The sequence below is a fragment of the Centrocercus urophasianus genome, unplaced genomic scaffold, assembly GCF_019232065.1.
Source record: "Centrocercus urophasianus isolate 14NV4802_14NV808 unplaced genomic scaffold, USGS_Curo_1.0 seq_19, whole genome shotgun sequence".
NCBI classification, from domain to species: domain Eukaryota; kingdom Metazoa; phylum Chordata; class Aves; order Galliformes; family Phasianidae; genus Centrocercus; species Centrocercus urophasianus.
Window position 1 is genome coordinate 3,220,522 of NW_024884744.1, and position 17,677 is coordinate 3,238,198.

The 17,677-nt window shown below is 38.2% G+C and overlaps 1 protein-coding gene across 1 annotated transcript; it reads right to left on the reverse strand.

Moving 5' to 3' along the window:
* Nucleotides 1–4,547: 4,547 nt before the first annotated feature.
* ZBBX (zinc finger B-box domain containing) lies at nt 4,548–15,082 on the reverse strand. The gene is made up of 16 exons (XM_042821189.1): nt 15,015–15,082; nt 14,389–14,502; nt 13,981–14,074; nt 13,540–13,588; nt 13,287–13,396; nt 11,623–11,787; nt 11,033–11,192; nt 10,310–10,430; nt 9,652–9,782; nt 9,340–9,443; nt 8,884–9,023; nt 8,553–8,713; nt 7,509–7,658; nt 6,685–6,927; nt 5,523–5,661; nt 4,548–4,623 (listed from the first exon to the last, which is right to left on the reverse strand). Exons 1-16 carry the CDS (start codon nt 15,080–15,082, stop codon nt 4,548–4,550), a joined length of 2,025 nt encoding a protein of 674 aa, XP_042677123.1.
* Between the last annotated feature and the right edge of the window lie 2,595 nt (nt 15,083–17,677).

Genomic DNA, 17,677 nt, shown 5'->3' on the forward strand with positions numbered 1-17,677 from the left:
ACACAATTCAGCACGTTATGCAACATAACTTACATAACACCATTCTCAGGACTCTGTTGTTCTAAGATGAGGTTTGCACCGATTTTGATTTCCTTCCTTTTGCTCTTCATTTTGCAGGCTTTGGGCTGTGGATACACCGAGTCAGCATGCCCAGCATACCTTGAATTTCAAACACAGCTATCATTACATCTGCAGTGCCAATTATGCTGAATACTATCATATAAAACATCTTCATGAGTTACAGACACAGTAGCCTGACTGCCATTCAGCTAACATTCTCAAGGAACTACAACATTTCCCACCAGCAAATGAAAACCCCACCCATGCCTCTGACTAAGGTCCTTTCCCACCCACAGACAGTACTTATTTGCCTTATTTCTTGCTTATTTGCCTTCTTCTCCATACCACACTTCTTGCATAATCTGAGATTTTCACATTTTAGTTCCCTTAGAAGTATTGGGTGAAGCCCATATGGTCCTGGTGATTTGTTACTGCTCAATTTATTGACTTGTTTCAAAACATAAGGATTGCTAAAGAGAACAGAGCTGTGCCAGAAAGGTCAGTTGAGCACAGCAAACCTTACAGAAGGCTCATGACTTGCAACATAACGTACCCAGAAACACTTCAGTACAGACGTGGGGGTATCCATTTTACTACAAATACAGCTTTTAAGCCACGATTCCAGATGGATTAAATGAGGTAAGTATAACAGAATATGACCAAAATCAGAACAGTAAAGCTGCTATATATTCCATAAACTCTGTGGAATTCTCTGCCTCTATTAGATCATTCAGACTGCTTCTATGCACGTACTTAGCACACATAAACACGTTGCTGCTGTTCTTATTGGAAAGCTTTTTATATTAGTACTAGTTCCCCCATATCAAAACATGAAATAATGCCTTATCTCCATAGCCACGTAAGCATACTGTACACTTTCATGCCATTTTACTCTCTCATCTTCTTTTGCCTACTCTCTTCATCTTCTAAGAGAAAAATATTTGAACCCATGCTGATTTTAATTGGGTTTTATTTGATGCTATATTGCTCATAAATCAAGGTAAATACAACTTCCTCATTTGAGGAAAATCTACACATCTTCTGAAGTTCAAATTTGTACCGAAAGAGCCACACTGCACACATCTTGCGGGAGCTTTTAGTTCTCAATTATCATATACAGAAAAGAGTAGCAATCAATTATTTTTAAGTCTAAATTCCTACCTGAAGCATTTAGATGGCACTAGCAACATCCCCACGAAGAGCTGCCAGCAAAGAGCAACACTGATGAAGAAAACAAAGGCTGGAGCCAGAAAACCTACTGAGGATCAGAGGCCAAGACACTGACTGTCTACAGAGAAGAACAAAAACCAGAGCCTTTCCTTGGGTTCAGTATGAATGGAAAGACCTGGAGACTTCGGTTGCGGAGCCCTGAAAGCAGGTATTTCTTAAACATTCTCTTCCTATACCACACAGGCAAAATATCAAACTTTCTATTAAAGGCCAACTCCACAGTGCTAGCAAACATCTTTTCCTTGTCTCTTCTCTCTCCTGCCTCCATGTATTTATTACCAGCTATAATGGAGAGTGGGAAAAAAACAAAAACAAGAATAAGGACAAGATGCAGAGTTTGAGGAACAAGTACTAGATGCCCTCTATAATATAAGATACAGAAAACTGAGAAGGAATTGAGAATGTTTCCACACAGATGTTTACTTGCTTCACTTTGCAGCATGTTGCATCTTGATTAACACCCCTGGAATGAAAGGAAACAGGAGCAGCTGAAGAACATCAAAAGAAAGCACTAAAGAATGTAGGATGAAATAGGGCTAGACCTTCAGCAGTGTACAAAGGATAGACATTCACATTTTGGAACCAGCATTTTTTTTTTTTCTTACAGAAACTTTGATAAAAGTTGAGCTGTTTACCGATAATTACTGAAAAAGTCATTTGTAATATAAAAATACTTTCACACAAAACAAAGCATGCTACAACATTCCTCCATTATCTTCTATATAAATTGAGCCTAAGAATGGAACAGCTGCCACATTCGGCTGACAACTCAGTTGACATTCTGACACATCATTCAAATTCAGATTATTTCTCTTTTATCTAAAGCAAATAGATTTTGCTTTAAATAGCCCACGTCACGCAGTGATACTCACAGGCACAAATCCTTGGTTGTCATTCACGCAAAAGTGTTTGACTTGTAAATTCTGAGTGATTTACAAAAGCACAGATTTTCACATTATAGGACAACAGAATCTGAATTAAAGCATCAGCATGGAGATAGGTAATCAAGAGGAGATGTTTTGCTGTTTGTAACTTTTTCTTTAAATTAAGATAGCAATAGCACACATCAGGATAGGAGCAGTTCCCTTCCTGCTTCTCTTCATGCACTTGTTGAGCCCCTGCACACAGGCATGGAGCATTCCCCATCTGAGCACAGCAGTGAGCAAATGAACAGCAAGCATACAATTCACAGTGCTCTGCAAAGAGACCTAAAGTGCTCTAGGGATAGCTTGCAGATACTTGTAAACAGAACTTCTGTCAATGGCGATTCACCTACGTGCTCACGAGTATGAAAACAATTTTATACTTAAGCACTGAGCACTTCGAAGTAGACTGCAAAATCTAAATTAATTGCCACAGTAATTCATAAGATTTGTGTAGTGTAAAACCACACATTTAACTGAAGTCACTGTCTACAGTTCAGGCATTCTTTTTGGTAAGATTGATAGACTAACTGGATGACCAATATGTCTTGAAGAAAAACATACAAAGACATCTTGAAATACTCTAAAGTTCAAATTACAAAACTGAAATATGCTTACAGCATAACTGATTAGAGACACTACTATCACTTTGAAGTAAGTTTTAGTCCAAAGTTCGTTAGCTGTATTATCATAACCATTTCTTTCAAATAAAAGGAATGGGAAGGCACAGCTGGTAAACCCAGATGTTAAACACACTGTCTTCTTATTAATTTCTTACAGTCACAAAGGATTAAAATCTGACTATTGAGGCACACAAATACAGTAGCATATGCTTCACTGGTTTCCTAGTTAAAAGAGTTGGGAACAGCATGGAAGAAGTCAGCCTCTCTCTGTTCAAGGGAAATGAGCATAACAGGAACAAGCAGAAAGGTAACTCAAAGAGAAATAAAAGGTTGCACTCATGAAAGAGCAGCATAGGACTTAATCTGCACAAAATATGCTTTCTGATTTTATTATTAGAGTTCCTGGCAAAGAGCTCCTGTAATGAAACATAGATATACGGTAAACTTTGTAAAGGAAACTAAAGTGAAAAAATACACCCTCATCTTAAAGACAAGAAACATAGCAGGAAGTCAAACCAATGGTCTGCTCAGCCCAATCACTCTAGTCTTTACGAGCTAGGCTCACTCAAGTACTCCTTCCTGTAAAAGAAACTGATGTAGTGTTCAGTGCATAACTGAGGGGCAGATAGAAAATAACTGCACACCACTTTAGAGTTAAATAGCAGCAAGGAAGACACCAATAAGTGTGTGTTAATTGCCAGAAACCACCTCATGCATCAGAATGTTTCTTCTGTTACATTAAAGCAGGTCAATTGCCACTCTAAACATCCACAAGGTTTCCAGCATGAGCACTCAAAGACTCACCTTAAACATTTGATGTCACGAGCAAAACAAACTTAGTAAAACTACCTGTGTATGTTAATGTAGTGATGAAAATCACGATCCTCATTACAAGACATCTAATATCAGGTTTCATTATTTACTGATCAGTTAATCATCATTGTTGCTGTCATGAATAATGACTGAAATGGACACAATCCCTTCATTAAAAACAGAAATGTTAATAATAATCAAATACACATTCAGTAGATTCATAGAGCCACATTTTATACAAACTCCCCACTTAAACCATTACAACAGTGGAACAGATGGAAAAACATAAACCAAGTTATAAAGTTTCTATACAAAAGCTTCAGTGAAAAATTTCCATTAATTTTAGTTGTGTCAGGTGATAACAGCAATTATCATTCAAAAGCTTACAGTTAGTCCCACTTGCAAAGTCTCCCAACACAAGCAGAGAGAAATCTTGCATTTTTGACACCAAGTCCTAACTTTTAATAAGTGCAATTAGGTAGTTTCACTTCTTTGGTGACCAAAACCAGAGAAAAGATTAAGATACCTTCAAAATATCATAAAAACCACAGTGGAGAAAAGCATTGCACCAAACAAAAAAGCTTTCACTACATTTCAGACATACATCAAAAACAAATGAAAAAACCACCACCACGCTGTGAAGAAAGCTGAAGGGAGCTGCTGTGCCTGAGAATGCAGGGCATCTCCCAACAAGTCTTTTCAGTTTTCTTTTATCCTGTTAGTTTTTCCACAGCAAGAAAAATAATCCAAGTGGAGTGATTTTTAAACATTTTTATTTACAAATTTACAAAGTAATCTTTAATAAATAACATCAACAGCACTCAATAATTACTCTTCATCTGCTTCTTTGTTTTCATACAAAGTGCAAAGATACAGAATCATTACATTCCTCACATGCTTACTGTAATGCAAGAACCTGCCGTTTATCCTCCAGAATTTCTTCCTCATCATCTATTTGGTCTTCATCACAGCCCCTTAAAACAAACACAGCACAGAGGTTTTCAGCAGCTCAAGTTCCTCTAGCAACTGTGTAAAGCCTCAGGGACATGCGTTCATGCACAGTAATAAAGGCACTAAATAGCTTTTGCTGTATGTTTTGCATACACCAAAACCTACTCTATTCAGTTTCAACCCCTCAGCTTTTATCACATTTTATTTAGGAGATGGAAATGAATAAAGAAGAGGTAAACAACCTTATCACTGGTATGCCTTAGTGAAGAAATCCCACAATCCAGAATGGTAGAGCTAGAAAAGTGAGCCTTGTTAGCACCAACTGTACCAACTGCAAATATAGTTTAGATTTCTAGTGCACTGTAATTTCAGTAGTATCAACACACAAGTCTAAGTCAGCTACCTTCACACAATATATAGTGCCTCACCATTATTTGCTACAAGATCATAATAAGAAAACAATGGCAGAACAGAACTTTGGGGAATGTCCTCTTTTCTAATTTCCTCCTCAGTCTCCAAAGCAACGTGAATGATACATCACAAATCAGTCAGTCAAACGTAATTGTCTCACTTGCTCACAACTCCTTTTAAAGCAATCTTTCAAGCAGAGAGCTCAGATGACTTGTAACATTCATTTTAAATATCAGTGCTGCATATTAACAAAGCATTTTTATTTTTATTTTTTAAATCTCAACGTTCCTAATTGGAGATCTCAAAAATACATTGCTTTACTCTTAATCTGAGATGCAATTACCAACTTCAAAAACAAACAAACAAGATACAAAATAGGTCATGCTGACATTAGTAATAAGTATACAAAGTAAAATCAGAAAGTTAAGACTGTTTTACAGTTCTGGGAAGATGTTTGGCATATTAAAATTTTTACAGTACCATAAAAACATACTTGAGGAATTTAGCTTACCCAAGCATATCAGCTGTGCTGTAGTCTTTTAGATCCAGGGTTTTATGGAAATCTGTAACACTTCCATATATCTTCCTTGAACGTCTGCTGGAGGAGGTTACATCTTCAGAAGTTAGGCTGTAAAGTTTTTCTTGAGGATCTGAAATATCTGCAGTCATTTCAGTGACTAATATAACCAAGAAAATAAAACCCACATTATTTACACTATCAATTTTAAAGAGTTTCACAGTATCAACGAAAGCATTAAGTGCTTAACTAATTGTAGCTGGTAAAGGATGTCATTACAAGCCCTCAAGTGAATTATGACTTTTTATTATATGGCTCCTATATCATTAGAAATAATGGAGAGTTCAGTTCTGAGCTGCTTACACCAACACAATAAGAAACAGTGTAGGTAAGGTCCTGTAGGAGACCTCGGTGTACAGCAGAAAAGGCAGACTGATAATGGCAGAATGCACTTAAAACAGTAATGAATATACAACAAGTACTAATCCAAAGGGGTAATCAGCCAGTGCCACAGCCTAGAGTTGTTAGATAACACAGATGCAAGATTATTTTTCCAGCTAGTCACACATTTTTGCTACAGGCTTCCACACGTGAAAAATATTCCAAGGAAGTGGAATGAAAGGGGGAAATAAAGACTGGGACAGTCTTAAAAAGACAAAGCAAAGTTGCTCTAGTCAAACCCAAAGTGAGACAATATCAGATCCATAGTGCCTCATTACTGGCAGTTCTCATCAGGATAGGTTCATAGAATTTCCTGCCCATCTTTTCCCTTTCCTGCTAGCCTTGTATCACAAATCTAGCTTCTAACAACAGTTAAGGTGCCCATTTTGAAGGTAAGGATACATATTGAAGGAAAGGATACTTATTTGAAAGCAAAACTTTACCTGATACCATATACATATTGTGCAGATCCCTGCAGTGAAATCGCAGAGTATAAACAAAATAATTAAGACAGTTGCATGAAACAGCTGCTTCTACTAAATTAGGGGTAGATTAAAGCATGATCAAATAGAAATAAATCACAGTTCAACTAGTCCTGCATAGTTAATTGGTTTCATATTATTAGATCTAACTGATACTAGGGCAAAAAATAAGGAAATAGCTACATGCTTTCATTACCTTACCTCTAAGGGGAAAAAGCAATATTATCACTTACCCCTATAAGTTTGTAATTCTTTTTCCAGACAGAGTAAGGCTTCTTGGTCAGCAGCATATTCCCAACAATGTTCATCTTGTTTAATTACATCAACATCCTTGTGCTTTGATATCTCAGTATTAGCTCTAAATGCACGCAGAGGTGAACTTGAACTCTCTGGTCTTGGATGAGTGCATTTTGCACAATCTCTGGTCAGTTTATGTTGCAGCACATCTGATGATCGAGGTCTGATAGAATCATTCCCTGAAATCACACAAGACCACAACTTGTAGCAAACTCAAGATTTCATAAAGATAAAAATAATGAATGACGTAACCTGTAGTTTAAGTTACGAGTTGATCTAAATGGATTATAATAAATCATTAATTTAAACAGTTACTACTCATACAGACAAATCTCAAACTCTGTGCTTCCTAGCTGGAACAAGTCAAATTGACTCAAAGACTGCATATGTTCCACTCATCTAAAGCAATCCAAGGATGTCAGGAACATTTGTAAAAGAAAGCTGTGTAAGTGTCAGGTATTGATTGTCCTCCTATAAGCAGCTGAAACCATCCCTGTCATTTAAATACCTGTCAAAACTCCAAAACTTTTGTAATATTGATGTTTTGGTGGTTGTTTCTTCTTCTTTTACTCTGTATTTGGAACAAAAAACCAAAATCATTTCCCAGTTCAACATCTTTCAACACAGACAGGGCGCCTACAACAAATAGATCCATAAAACACATTCTCTGCTTTAAAGAAACAAGGTTACAAATGTGCTCAAAAATAAATACTAGGCAAAATAACCTATTAAAGCAGGATCTCAAGATTATTATTCTTACCTGAGCATGGTCTGCATGTTACCAGAGGAGAAATTCTATGAGTCTTGAGACCACTTGAAGATCTGCCCATTTGACTTTCTAAGACAGCCTGAACTACAGACTCATCAGCATGCTTGCTTAAGCTCACGTCAGTAACCCATCTCCCATCTCCTGAAATTAAGAATTATTAAAAGGAAAATTGTTATTGATTTTGTATTAAAGCACACTTACTGTATCTGCTGCATTTAACACAAGGTGATATGAAGAAATCTATTAAGTTTTCTGCACTTACTATAAAAAAGCATAAGCTGCACCTCATTTGTCAGCTCTCGATCCTCCTCCCCCCTATTTGAAGACTCATATAAACAGTTCCTTGTATTAAGTACAAACAGAACACACTTTAGATCCTGAATGCTGGAACAAGCCTTTGGTACTTGCAAGGTTAAGAAAAAAAGGATCCTTACAGACCAACACATTTCTTAAAATTAATCAAGTGCCCTACTCTGTATACGCTTAAGACACAGAATAAGATCCTTGGAACCACTGATGTGTGTAAGAATTCATCATGACTATGCTGAATGCAACAGGCACTGGAACACTTACACCAGAGACCATCTTTCACACAGCAAATATTATAATTTATACTTTTCTTCAGCTAATCAATATAAAAGCATTTTTTCCTAATGAAAAGAATCATAGAATGGTTTGAATTGGGAGGGATCTTTAAAGAGCATTTAGTTCCAAGCCTCTTGCAATGGGCAAGGATAAAAAGACACGTGCCACATGTTTAATACTGTACACTGAAACAGATTTGTAAGATCACATTCTGCTTAACAATGGATTTCTTTCCAGTCTACAACTCACATTAGAGCAGCTACTGTTCAAATAAAAGCTCACAGAAGCGAGATAACTACCACACAAGTTGTGCTCATGGCACATACATAGCTCAACAAATGGTTAATTTTAAAAAAATTACTATTATCAATAGCTGACTATCCTGAGAACGATAGAACTGCATATAAAACTTATGTATATAACAGAAAAAAGAAAGCTATGAAAACCTACCTTGCCAGATTTCTTTAGAGGAAACAAGATTTCCATCAGAAGGTAAACGATTTTGAGCATCAGCCGCAAAAGTTGAGTGACAAGATGACTTCATCATGGCTGCAGTCTCCTTTGGCAAAAGGTCTGGCATTGTGTTTTGCTGATCTGCAGTTGCTGAAGCACTTGGAAATAGAGGAAAGATTACAGGAGTAAAATACACCAAAACAGATCACATCCTACCAACTACACTTTGGGATGTCAGAAAAATCGCGCATTTCAATTGGTATCAGTTCTAATTATTAAGGATAAGTTCTGTCAGTTACTTGTGAACATGAATCAAATTAGAAATTACTCCTTTCCTCTTACAAATAATCTCTTCTCACACCTTCCAAACTCTTCAAACGGTTCAATATTTCTCTGGTTATTCATTCCTGTAGCCTCAGCTTCACACACCAAGAAGTCACACGATTCTTCCAACTCCACGTCGTAAGACTAATTAAAAAAAAATACATATTCAGCAATAGAATATAAGTCTAAGTACCACAAACCAAAGTGACAAAATGCCTGCAGACTTCATTTCTGCGTCATTCCTATACACTAAGGGTCCACAGACACCACAGGAGAAAATTACTGTGAAGTGAAAGCTGCAGTTTCCATGTTTTTATGAAGATGATCAGAAGATGCAATGTGTGCATATATTTTCATTATAAATTACTACGCCGTTGCTAGTTTAAGATTTCAACAGGTCAATACTTAAACCATACAAGATGGCTGTGAAGGCTTACGAAGTTCTTCAGCACATACTTACATCATCAAGAAGTTCAATTTTCAGAGATGACTCCGCACTTTCCGTACCACTCTTGGGTTCCTCCTCCCTAAAAACAGATGTCCAGTATCTCCTCACCTCCTCAACTACAAAATATAATTAATATAACGCATTTTATTTTCTCATGCCTGTGATTCATTTCTAAAAACACAAACTATTACATTACTTTCTAAGTTAGTTGCTTGCTTTTTTCAGGCAGAAACTGTTTAAGAACGTATATTTCAAAAACCATAACTAAAAAGTATCTACCTCCCAAATATGTAATATTAAATTTCAATGACAAATCTACTGCACCTGTTAAATCATCTGTATGACCAGCATTTCCTTCTTCCTCTCCTCCAGTCACAGCTTTGTGTAATGCAGTTGGTTTACGCTCAGGCCTTAAATCTGTAAGGCGACTAGAAGGCATTTCATCAGCAGAAGTCCTGATAAAAAAAAAGAAAAAAAGAAATACAAACCACCATCACCAACAAAAAAAAGAAATTATAATCAGGCTTTTAAAAAGTTAGCTTTTTTTTTTTTTTTTTATGTCATCCAAAAAAAATCCATACTGTTTACTACTGCTAAAAAGCAGCCACTTCTGTTCAATGAATGATGGGATAACCTCATGCTGCAGGAACTCAACAAGTGTTTGTTATATTTACAGCACTATCTTAAAGGGCACACTTTTTCCTGTATAAAATTCCTGAAGTAAAAATCAGGCTTCCAACTATCATCATTGGCCTTCAAATTCTGCAACCAATTGACAGCAAAGACTCTCTTCAAATACTCTGCAGTAATTCTGATATATGAAGTCATCAAGTCTGGCTACAATGGCTACCTTGCACAATTACATACCCAGTAAACAGACATCCTAATCAATCCCCCAGCATCACGCAGTTCCAATGGAATTTTGTTAATGCCATGAAGCATTTCTGACTACTTTTGCTAGTACCAGCCACTTCCACAATACCTTTTGTATTTCTTAAGCAAGAGTTTCTCCATGTAGCTCAGGCCACTCTCCTTGAACTGAATTTGGACTTGTTCTTTCATAACAGAAAGACTGGTCTGTACCTCATGATTTTCCACAGATTCTATTAGAATGATTAAAGAAAACAGCACAAATACAGATATTTACATTTATAAGTTCAATATTTAGGTAAGTTATTTTTGAATGAACATCAAGCCAGTAGTTTATGCCCAGCTAAGCCTTTGCTCAATTCTATCATTTAGGATGTCAGGATAATCCTGTTCTACAAAAAGATAAAGGGAGATTTGAGTCATTTGAAGCATAATTTACAACTTGTTTCCACTTGCTGGACTCAGCCAGAAGGAATTCATGCTGTCAGAATTTGCAGAAAACACTGGTTTTATACAGGTTTAGATAGGATTGTGCATCTAACTGTTACCTGACTTCTTATTACTAAAAGTAAATTAAAAAATAATCTCAGTAGGGTGCATGAGATCTTAAAACCAGTCATTGCACAGTATTTTCAGCAGTGGTGGCAGCCATAAAACTTAATAGGTTGCTGCTAATTTACAGTAGAACGTAGAGGAAAGAATAAACATTCATTGTTCTGGCAGAAAACCCATCCTTGCTACTTAAGATAGCTGCTAACTTATCCAAATGGCTACTAATGTTTTTAAAATTGCAGATCAAACAACAACAAAGAAATCATACCTGGTAGAACCTCACCAGTATGCTGTTCTGGTCTGTGGTCACGATTACTGTTCCTCCATTGAATCAAAGCTTCCTGAAAAATCTTTGCAGATTCTTCCTCATTAAACATACCATTTAGTAAGATCCCTGTGTCCTGATTGCCAAGACCTGTCCAGTCTGATTCTGCAGAGAGCTCCTAAATCAGTTTCACAGCATCATTAATACAGCACTTCTGATAATAATCCTCTCTCTGGTTACATACACAACACCAACATTTTTATTCTCAGCTAAGGAAATGCAGAACCCAGTTTTCTGTGCTGCTCTGGTAATCAAACCCACTCAATTGTTAAGTGATCTTGCCCACAACTAAACTTAAGTGCTCTGTCAAGAGCAAAATAAGGGGGAAAAAATAGCATATGCAAAAAAAGAAGTAAATACTTTAGTAGGCACAAAGCATTAGTCAGAGAGCCTACATCCTGTGTATATAGGTCAGATATACATAATTGCAGGTCACTAGACTGTTAAAGTTGACAATTTGATCCCTCGGCACACAGTGAAACCTCAGATCACTCAGCTGAAGGTGTCACAAACGTTTAAAAGGATTTTGGCTTTGAACTGCACAGTACCTCAGCAGTGACTGCTGACGCTGGTGAGGATGTCAACTTGTTTGAAGTGACCCCGCGCTTGCTGTCCACCTTCTCCTCATGATTAATGTTTGTTTCATTCACCAATGAAGTAAATCTGAAGGGATCAACAACTTGCAGTTTTCCAGGACGCGTACTGGCTTTTGTCTGTTTATGGAATAACATGAAACCTTTTTATTTGTTATAAATAAACTTCCCAACAAACGGCACGATAGAAGAATCAAGAGAACCAGACATAGAAAGCAGAGAGACGGTGGCAAGCACACACTAACATCAACAATCAACAGAGTGAGAAGAGTTCACACAAGCGTGCCGAACAGCAATCCAATAACCCGCAGTCACAGAGGCTCGCAGAGCAGCCGCGAATCGCGGCCGGACCCGCTGCCCCGCCTGGAGCCGTTGTGGAGCCGCAGCGCCCCCTGGCGGTGATCTCGGGGACAGCCGGTGTCCCCAGGCGGTCACCGCACTGAACAGGCGGGGAATGAATGAATTCCAGCTGAGCGCTAAGAGAAGCGAAACGCAGGTGGTTCTGATGCCAGGTAATGTTCAGAGGAGTTTTGGAGGGTAGGCTTCCTGCTTGCCTTTGCTAAAAGACACACACAAGCTCATCGTTCATAATGATGATTTCCAGTGTAACTTTGCCAGCAAGCCCGAGTTCAGAAAGCAGACAGAATTATCAACGCATCCTGCTTATCTAAGTATCTAAGTACGAAGTATTTAGAAGTACAACATATGCACAGACTATTGAATACACGCTATTTGCCTGCAACCATTCAGCTTGCTTCCATCGCAGCACTCTCAAGTCTTCCTCAGCCACATGCACATGCTGGGCCAACCAATGAAAACACAGCGTGGGGAAGCCCGCTGTTAAAGACCTGATAAGAGAGCTATTTATCTCTGCCACTCCTGGAGATCAACAGTAAAGACTTCCTTTACTTAAGGTGTACTGAGCTGTTATCATTGAAAGCAATCATTGAATTGAAGAGGATGTCATCGGGTAGAACACTACCAACATATTCACACAAACAGGTGGAAAAACCCTATTACTATAAGAATTCCATTCCAGTTAAGTCAGACCATTTAAAGTTGGTTCAAAATAGTCTTAGATACCTATTTTTTTTTCTCCTGTTTGTAAGTTACTGTGCATCTAATAGTTTTAACTTGGCATCTCAGGTGGACCATCCCAGTGAAGCAAGCAGTCCCTAAATGACTTACTATTCCCAGCAGCTGAATAAAGTGTAAAATATGTATAAAAATCTCGTATTTGCCAGAAAAACTAAGGCTGGAAGTTCGACTCAGTTCCTAGACGTTACCATTTCCCAGTGGCAAAAGCATCATTAAAATACATTCCTCCTTCCTCTCCAAGAAGGGAGGCAGAGGGAACACACTTCCATTGACTGCAATACAACAGCACTGCACAGAAAAGCTAGCACAAGACAAAAACTAACATTCAGACTTGAATGTGTGTTTTAAGAGTGCACGTCTGTATCTCCGCATATGGAGTTCACTGAAGAGACCTATGCCAGACTCCTTCCTGTAGGCCACACACTTTTCCTATATACTGTACCACATAATCATGCCTAGATACTGTTACAAAGCTTTTATATGCACGTATCCTACTGATACCTTTTATACCACATACTTACCAGCCCTGCATTCTTAGTAAGTGGACGAGGAGAAACCATCTCCTTTGCTTCAGTTTTTTCATGAGCTCCATTATTTGACATTTCATGCTTAAATGGTTCTTTCTTTGGCACTGGGGAAAAATAACAAAACCAAATAACCTGCTACCACAATCTCTGATTTATTCTTTACTGCTTAATCGCAGCAACCTTCAAGAACCCGATACTCTGCCAGAAGTTAGAGAGTTCTTAATTAAGTTAATAAAGAAACCATTACCTTGAAGTGGTTCTTTCAGTAGCTGCAACTTCACTTTTCCTGAAGAAACCTACAGGAAAGAGTGCTGACATATATATTTACATACTAATGTATTAGAGTACAAATACTGGAAAGAACTTTCTCAGCTCAAGTTACACAAGACACAATGCCATAGACTTATTACAGCAGGTTTATGATGACTTCCAGCTATACCAAATTGGACTCTCACAATAGCAAATTAGCACTGCTTTTACCAATCTAGTATCTATTGCAATTAAAAAAACAACAGATGGCTAGGCAGAGCTTGATGTTCCTCTAGTTCAAAAGGAAACACAAATTTTACTCAGAATTACTCAGCTTTTTATTCCTGCTGTATTTAAAATTCCCATATTTTGTAGCACAAATCACCTAAATCTCTCATTTTAAATAGCATTATTTGCAAATATGTTGATAGCTTATTACCTTATTGATTTTTTCTCTGTTTTGTGATAAAAGTCGGGCTTGGACAGTCATTGCTCCTGCTTGTCCAGACTTCCAATGATAAGCACTTGATTTCCTATGAATGAAGGTAAGAAAGAGCTTATTAAACATGTACTAAATCTAACAGAACAGATTACTGTTTATTTTAGGGGATAAAAATAAAATAAATCAAGAAGGAAGATGGAAAAGGAAAGGGAAAACTCTCTCTACGGACCAGCTGAGAACAGCAGCAACAGGTTCCCCAGAAGAAAAGGTCAAGAGGATGTTGAATATTTCACCACGTTTTTTCTTACTGCCATATACTTTTCATCATTTCTGTTCATATTGTTATTAGTACAGACTGTAGTATGCTAACTGACTGCAGGGTCTGCACCCAGAAACGTCACCTACTTTCTCTCCTCTTTTTCTCTGCTCATGTTGGACTGCAGTTGTCGTAATTTCTTCTCCACCTCTTTGTTTTCCATTTCCAACTGTATTTTCTCCAGTTGCAACTCTCTGACAGTTCTAGAGAAATCACAGTAGTAAAATATACAATAGGAAGTACATGAAATACATTAAGACATCTGAAAGACACTAAAGCAGCAAGAAAAAGAAAAGGCAGGTTACCCCTCTGTCTCCAGTAAGACTGAAAACTGCTCTGCAAAATTAACTGCAAGTCAAGAACAACCTTCTCACAACCAAGACTGCCCTACCATAGCGGGCTTTACTGAAAGAAGCAGCATTCTGAAGATTCAGAGATTCCAGTCTCTCCAGTAAACTGCAGGTTTTTACTCTCATAAGACCTGAAAGGCCTCAGATCAGAAGACAACATGAAGACATTTACGGTTTGTTAATGCTGTTTCTTTGTTTTTGTACCGATAAAGCTTCTCCAATATAAGCTTATCTTGCTAATCTAAAACTAATCCAACTCTGTGTTTCATTTGCACACACATAAGCTGTTCCACCTAACAGTTCTTGACAACTTAATAAAAATGCTGATACAACATTTCAGTCACAGTCAGATAAAATGAACTTACTTTGATTTTAATCTCACAGAGGTTCCACTTTTTGAACCTGGGAGTATCACAAAATTATTTTTGTTCATGGTTCCCAGTATTGTCTGTTCCTAAAAAAATTAAAAAAAAAATAGAAAAATAAAAAATAAAAAGAGAATTTGCATCATCTACAGTGAGAAACCTTATGAGATGTTCATTTGATTGAAATTAAAAACAGTAAAAAAATTGTTAGAAAGCCAAGAAATACCAGTGCATGGAAAGAGAAATGCAGAGCGGAAGTGCTTTGTATGGTGTCACTAAAAACCTAAAACAACCCTAGATTATATTTAGTTGAAAGAAAAGCTTGTTACATTCATGATACCAGGGGAAAAACTTACTTTTCAGTTTCATGTGGGCAATTCCCTGAAGTTCAAAGAAAGTAGCTTAATACACAGTGAAATACATTTTTCTGGAAGGACACCCAAGCACTGAGGAGAAAACAGTATCAACGCCTACAAAGTCAAACTGTTTCAGCTGATTTGTAATGATAAACGTCTTCATATATGAATAATGATAAATGTCTTCAGTCCTACCCAAATTGTTTCAAAATGGGAAGGTAACTTGCAGAGTAGTTATTCCCTACTCTCAGCATTTCCATACTGGGGTAAGGACTCTTCCAACAAGCAAGTTTATACAGCAAGAAGCCCAAACAGAAGCCTAACATCCATCCCTGCTCTAAAACATTTGCAGTGTAACTAACACAGGCTAAGCAGGCTGCTGAAGGAGCACGCCAGCAGCTGATTACAAGCACAGCAGCAAAGACTTACAGATGACAAACCTTTGGTTCTTCAGCTGTTGGTTGACAGATTCCAGCTAAAAGCAGGACTTCAGTGCTGCAGAGAAGCTATTTCAGAAACATTGAATGGGTAACTGAGCTCAAGAGCTAAAGTTCAGCTGTCCGCTCACACAAAACCTGAAAATAAGCATTAGTGCAATTAAAGTGCTTCTCAATGATATCTCAGTTGAGGGATTGACACGGGTCAGTGATTACTAGCAGCTGGTGGAGGAGAACCTGAAAGCAAACTGAACTGGTTACTGCTGGCTGAAATTTCCTCCTCATCCATTGAAGGACAGCTTAACAGCTTCAAAATGGACGAGACGATCGCGGCTCGTGGAGTTTAGCGCGAAACAGACGAGACCACCGCAGTTTGTTTCAAACCACAGGGAGCAGACAGCATCCGGACAAGCTTTCTCACATTAATAAACCTATAGAATCCAAAGGCTGACTACAGCACGTATCACAACCTGCATCGAACGCCCACCAACAGGGATCTTACGCCGGAACCTGGGCACAAGGCGGGAAGGAAGATCCCGCCTCAGCCGTCCCAACGGCTCCCGCAGCGGCGACGCCACAGCCGTTTCCATGGCAACAGCGACGCGTTACCTCACCAGGGGCTGCGCGGGAGAGTCCATTCCACGCCGCGGGGAGGGGAGGAGGAACAGCCGTGTGAGGTGAGAGCACTTCTTGCGGCCGGGGGGGGTTTGTGGTTAAAGCGATGGGTGTCTGTGTTGCATGTCTACAGTGAGTGACAGGATAATCGTGTTTCAATCCATCACGTCTTTCGGTTTGTTTGCTCCGAGCCTAGACCTTTAATATCAGCGGCCAGATCCTTATTCTTAATGGATGGGGGGGGGAAAAAAAAAGAGTCTTTGGAGAGAAGCTGTCATTTGAGGCAAAAGCACACTGTGCTTACGACCCAAACCAAGCTTAATGAGCGCGAGCCGCTGTCTGTTAGAAGTGCATGTGCTCTGAGATGTGCTTCAGTTGGAGAATTTGCATCTGTCCCGTAGGCATTCAGGCTGGGAGGCACTAAATAAGTTACACAGCTGTATAATCTGCCTGCCAGTAATTTTCTTTCATCATCCTGGTTACAGCACGGTTTTCAAGATATTACCCTGACAGGCAATTTGTGTTGAGAGCCTGTGGAAACACGCGTGCGTTTTTTGATCTTGAGAAAGAATTGCAGTTTGTATAATACGTGTAAATCTAAAAAAAAAATGTGTCCTAATACTCTCAGCTCTAAAACAATGTCACAGACGTTTCACTGGAGATGTTCTGATGAAAAGGGAGAAATAAATTATTATTTGCTTTAAGAAAATATTTCTAAAGACCACGCAACAGGGTGGCCAACATGGCGGCCAACTGAGCTTCCCTCATAACTGAGAAAGCATCTGGTTTAGCATTTAAATGTATTCTTTCCTGTAGGGAAAACCTGTCATATATAGCCACCTAAATGCAGGACTTCAGATCACATCTCCTCTTTCAGTTGCCAGTAGGTTCTTATCTTTAAAGAACGCAATATTAATGCTGTTCTGGATAAACTGCATCTCATTCATTGCTACAGTGCTTAAGATTACTTGTAATTTCAAAGTCTCCGCTAGGAAAAATGCAATGCTTTTAGCTGATATGAAAGATTCTTTCTTTTTTCCCAGAAAAATTGGCATTTTACTTCCAAAACTTCAGTGATTCATGCTGACTTTGTGGGCTTTGGGTCAAGTGCTGTAGCTGGAAGAGTGTCAAAAGCCTGTTTTATTTGAGACTTGAGCTATTAGATTTATACACATGAGAGATGAAGTAATGCAGAGTCTGATGCTGGCATTCTGCACATCACCGTATTTATAATAAAAGGATTTAAGTTTCAGCT

Excerpts from the sequence above, each read along its gene's own strand:
- ZBBX (XM_042821189.1), bottom strand. The coding sequence starts at position 15,082 with ATGAACAAAAATAATTTTGTGATACTCCCAGGTTCAAAAAGTGGAACC. Across the intron at positions 7,659-8,552 it reads CTCTAAAGAAATCTGGCAAG|GAGATGGGAGATGGGTTACT; the intron begins GTAGGTTTTCAT and ends TCTTAATTTCAG. Across the intron at positions 4,624-5,522 it reads AGCACAGCTGATATGCTTGG|GGGCTGTGATGAAGACCAAA; the intron begins GTAAGCTAAATT and ends GTTTGTTTTAAG.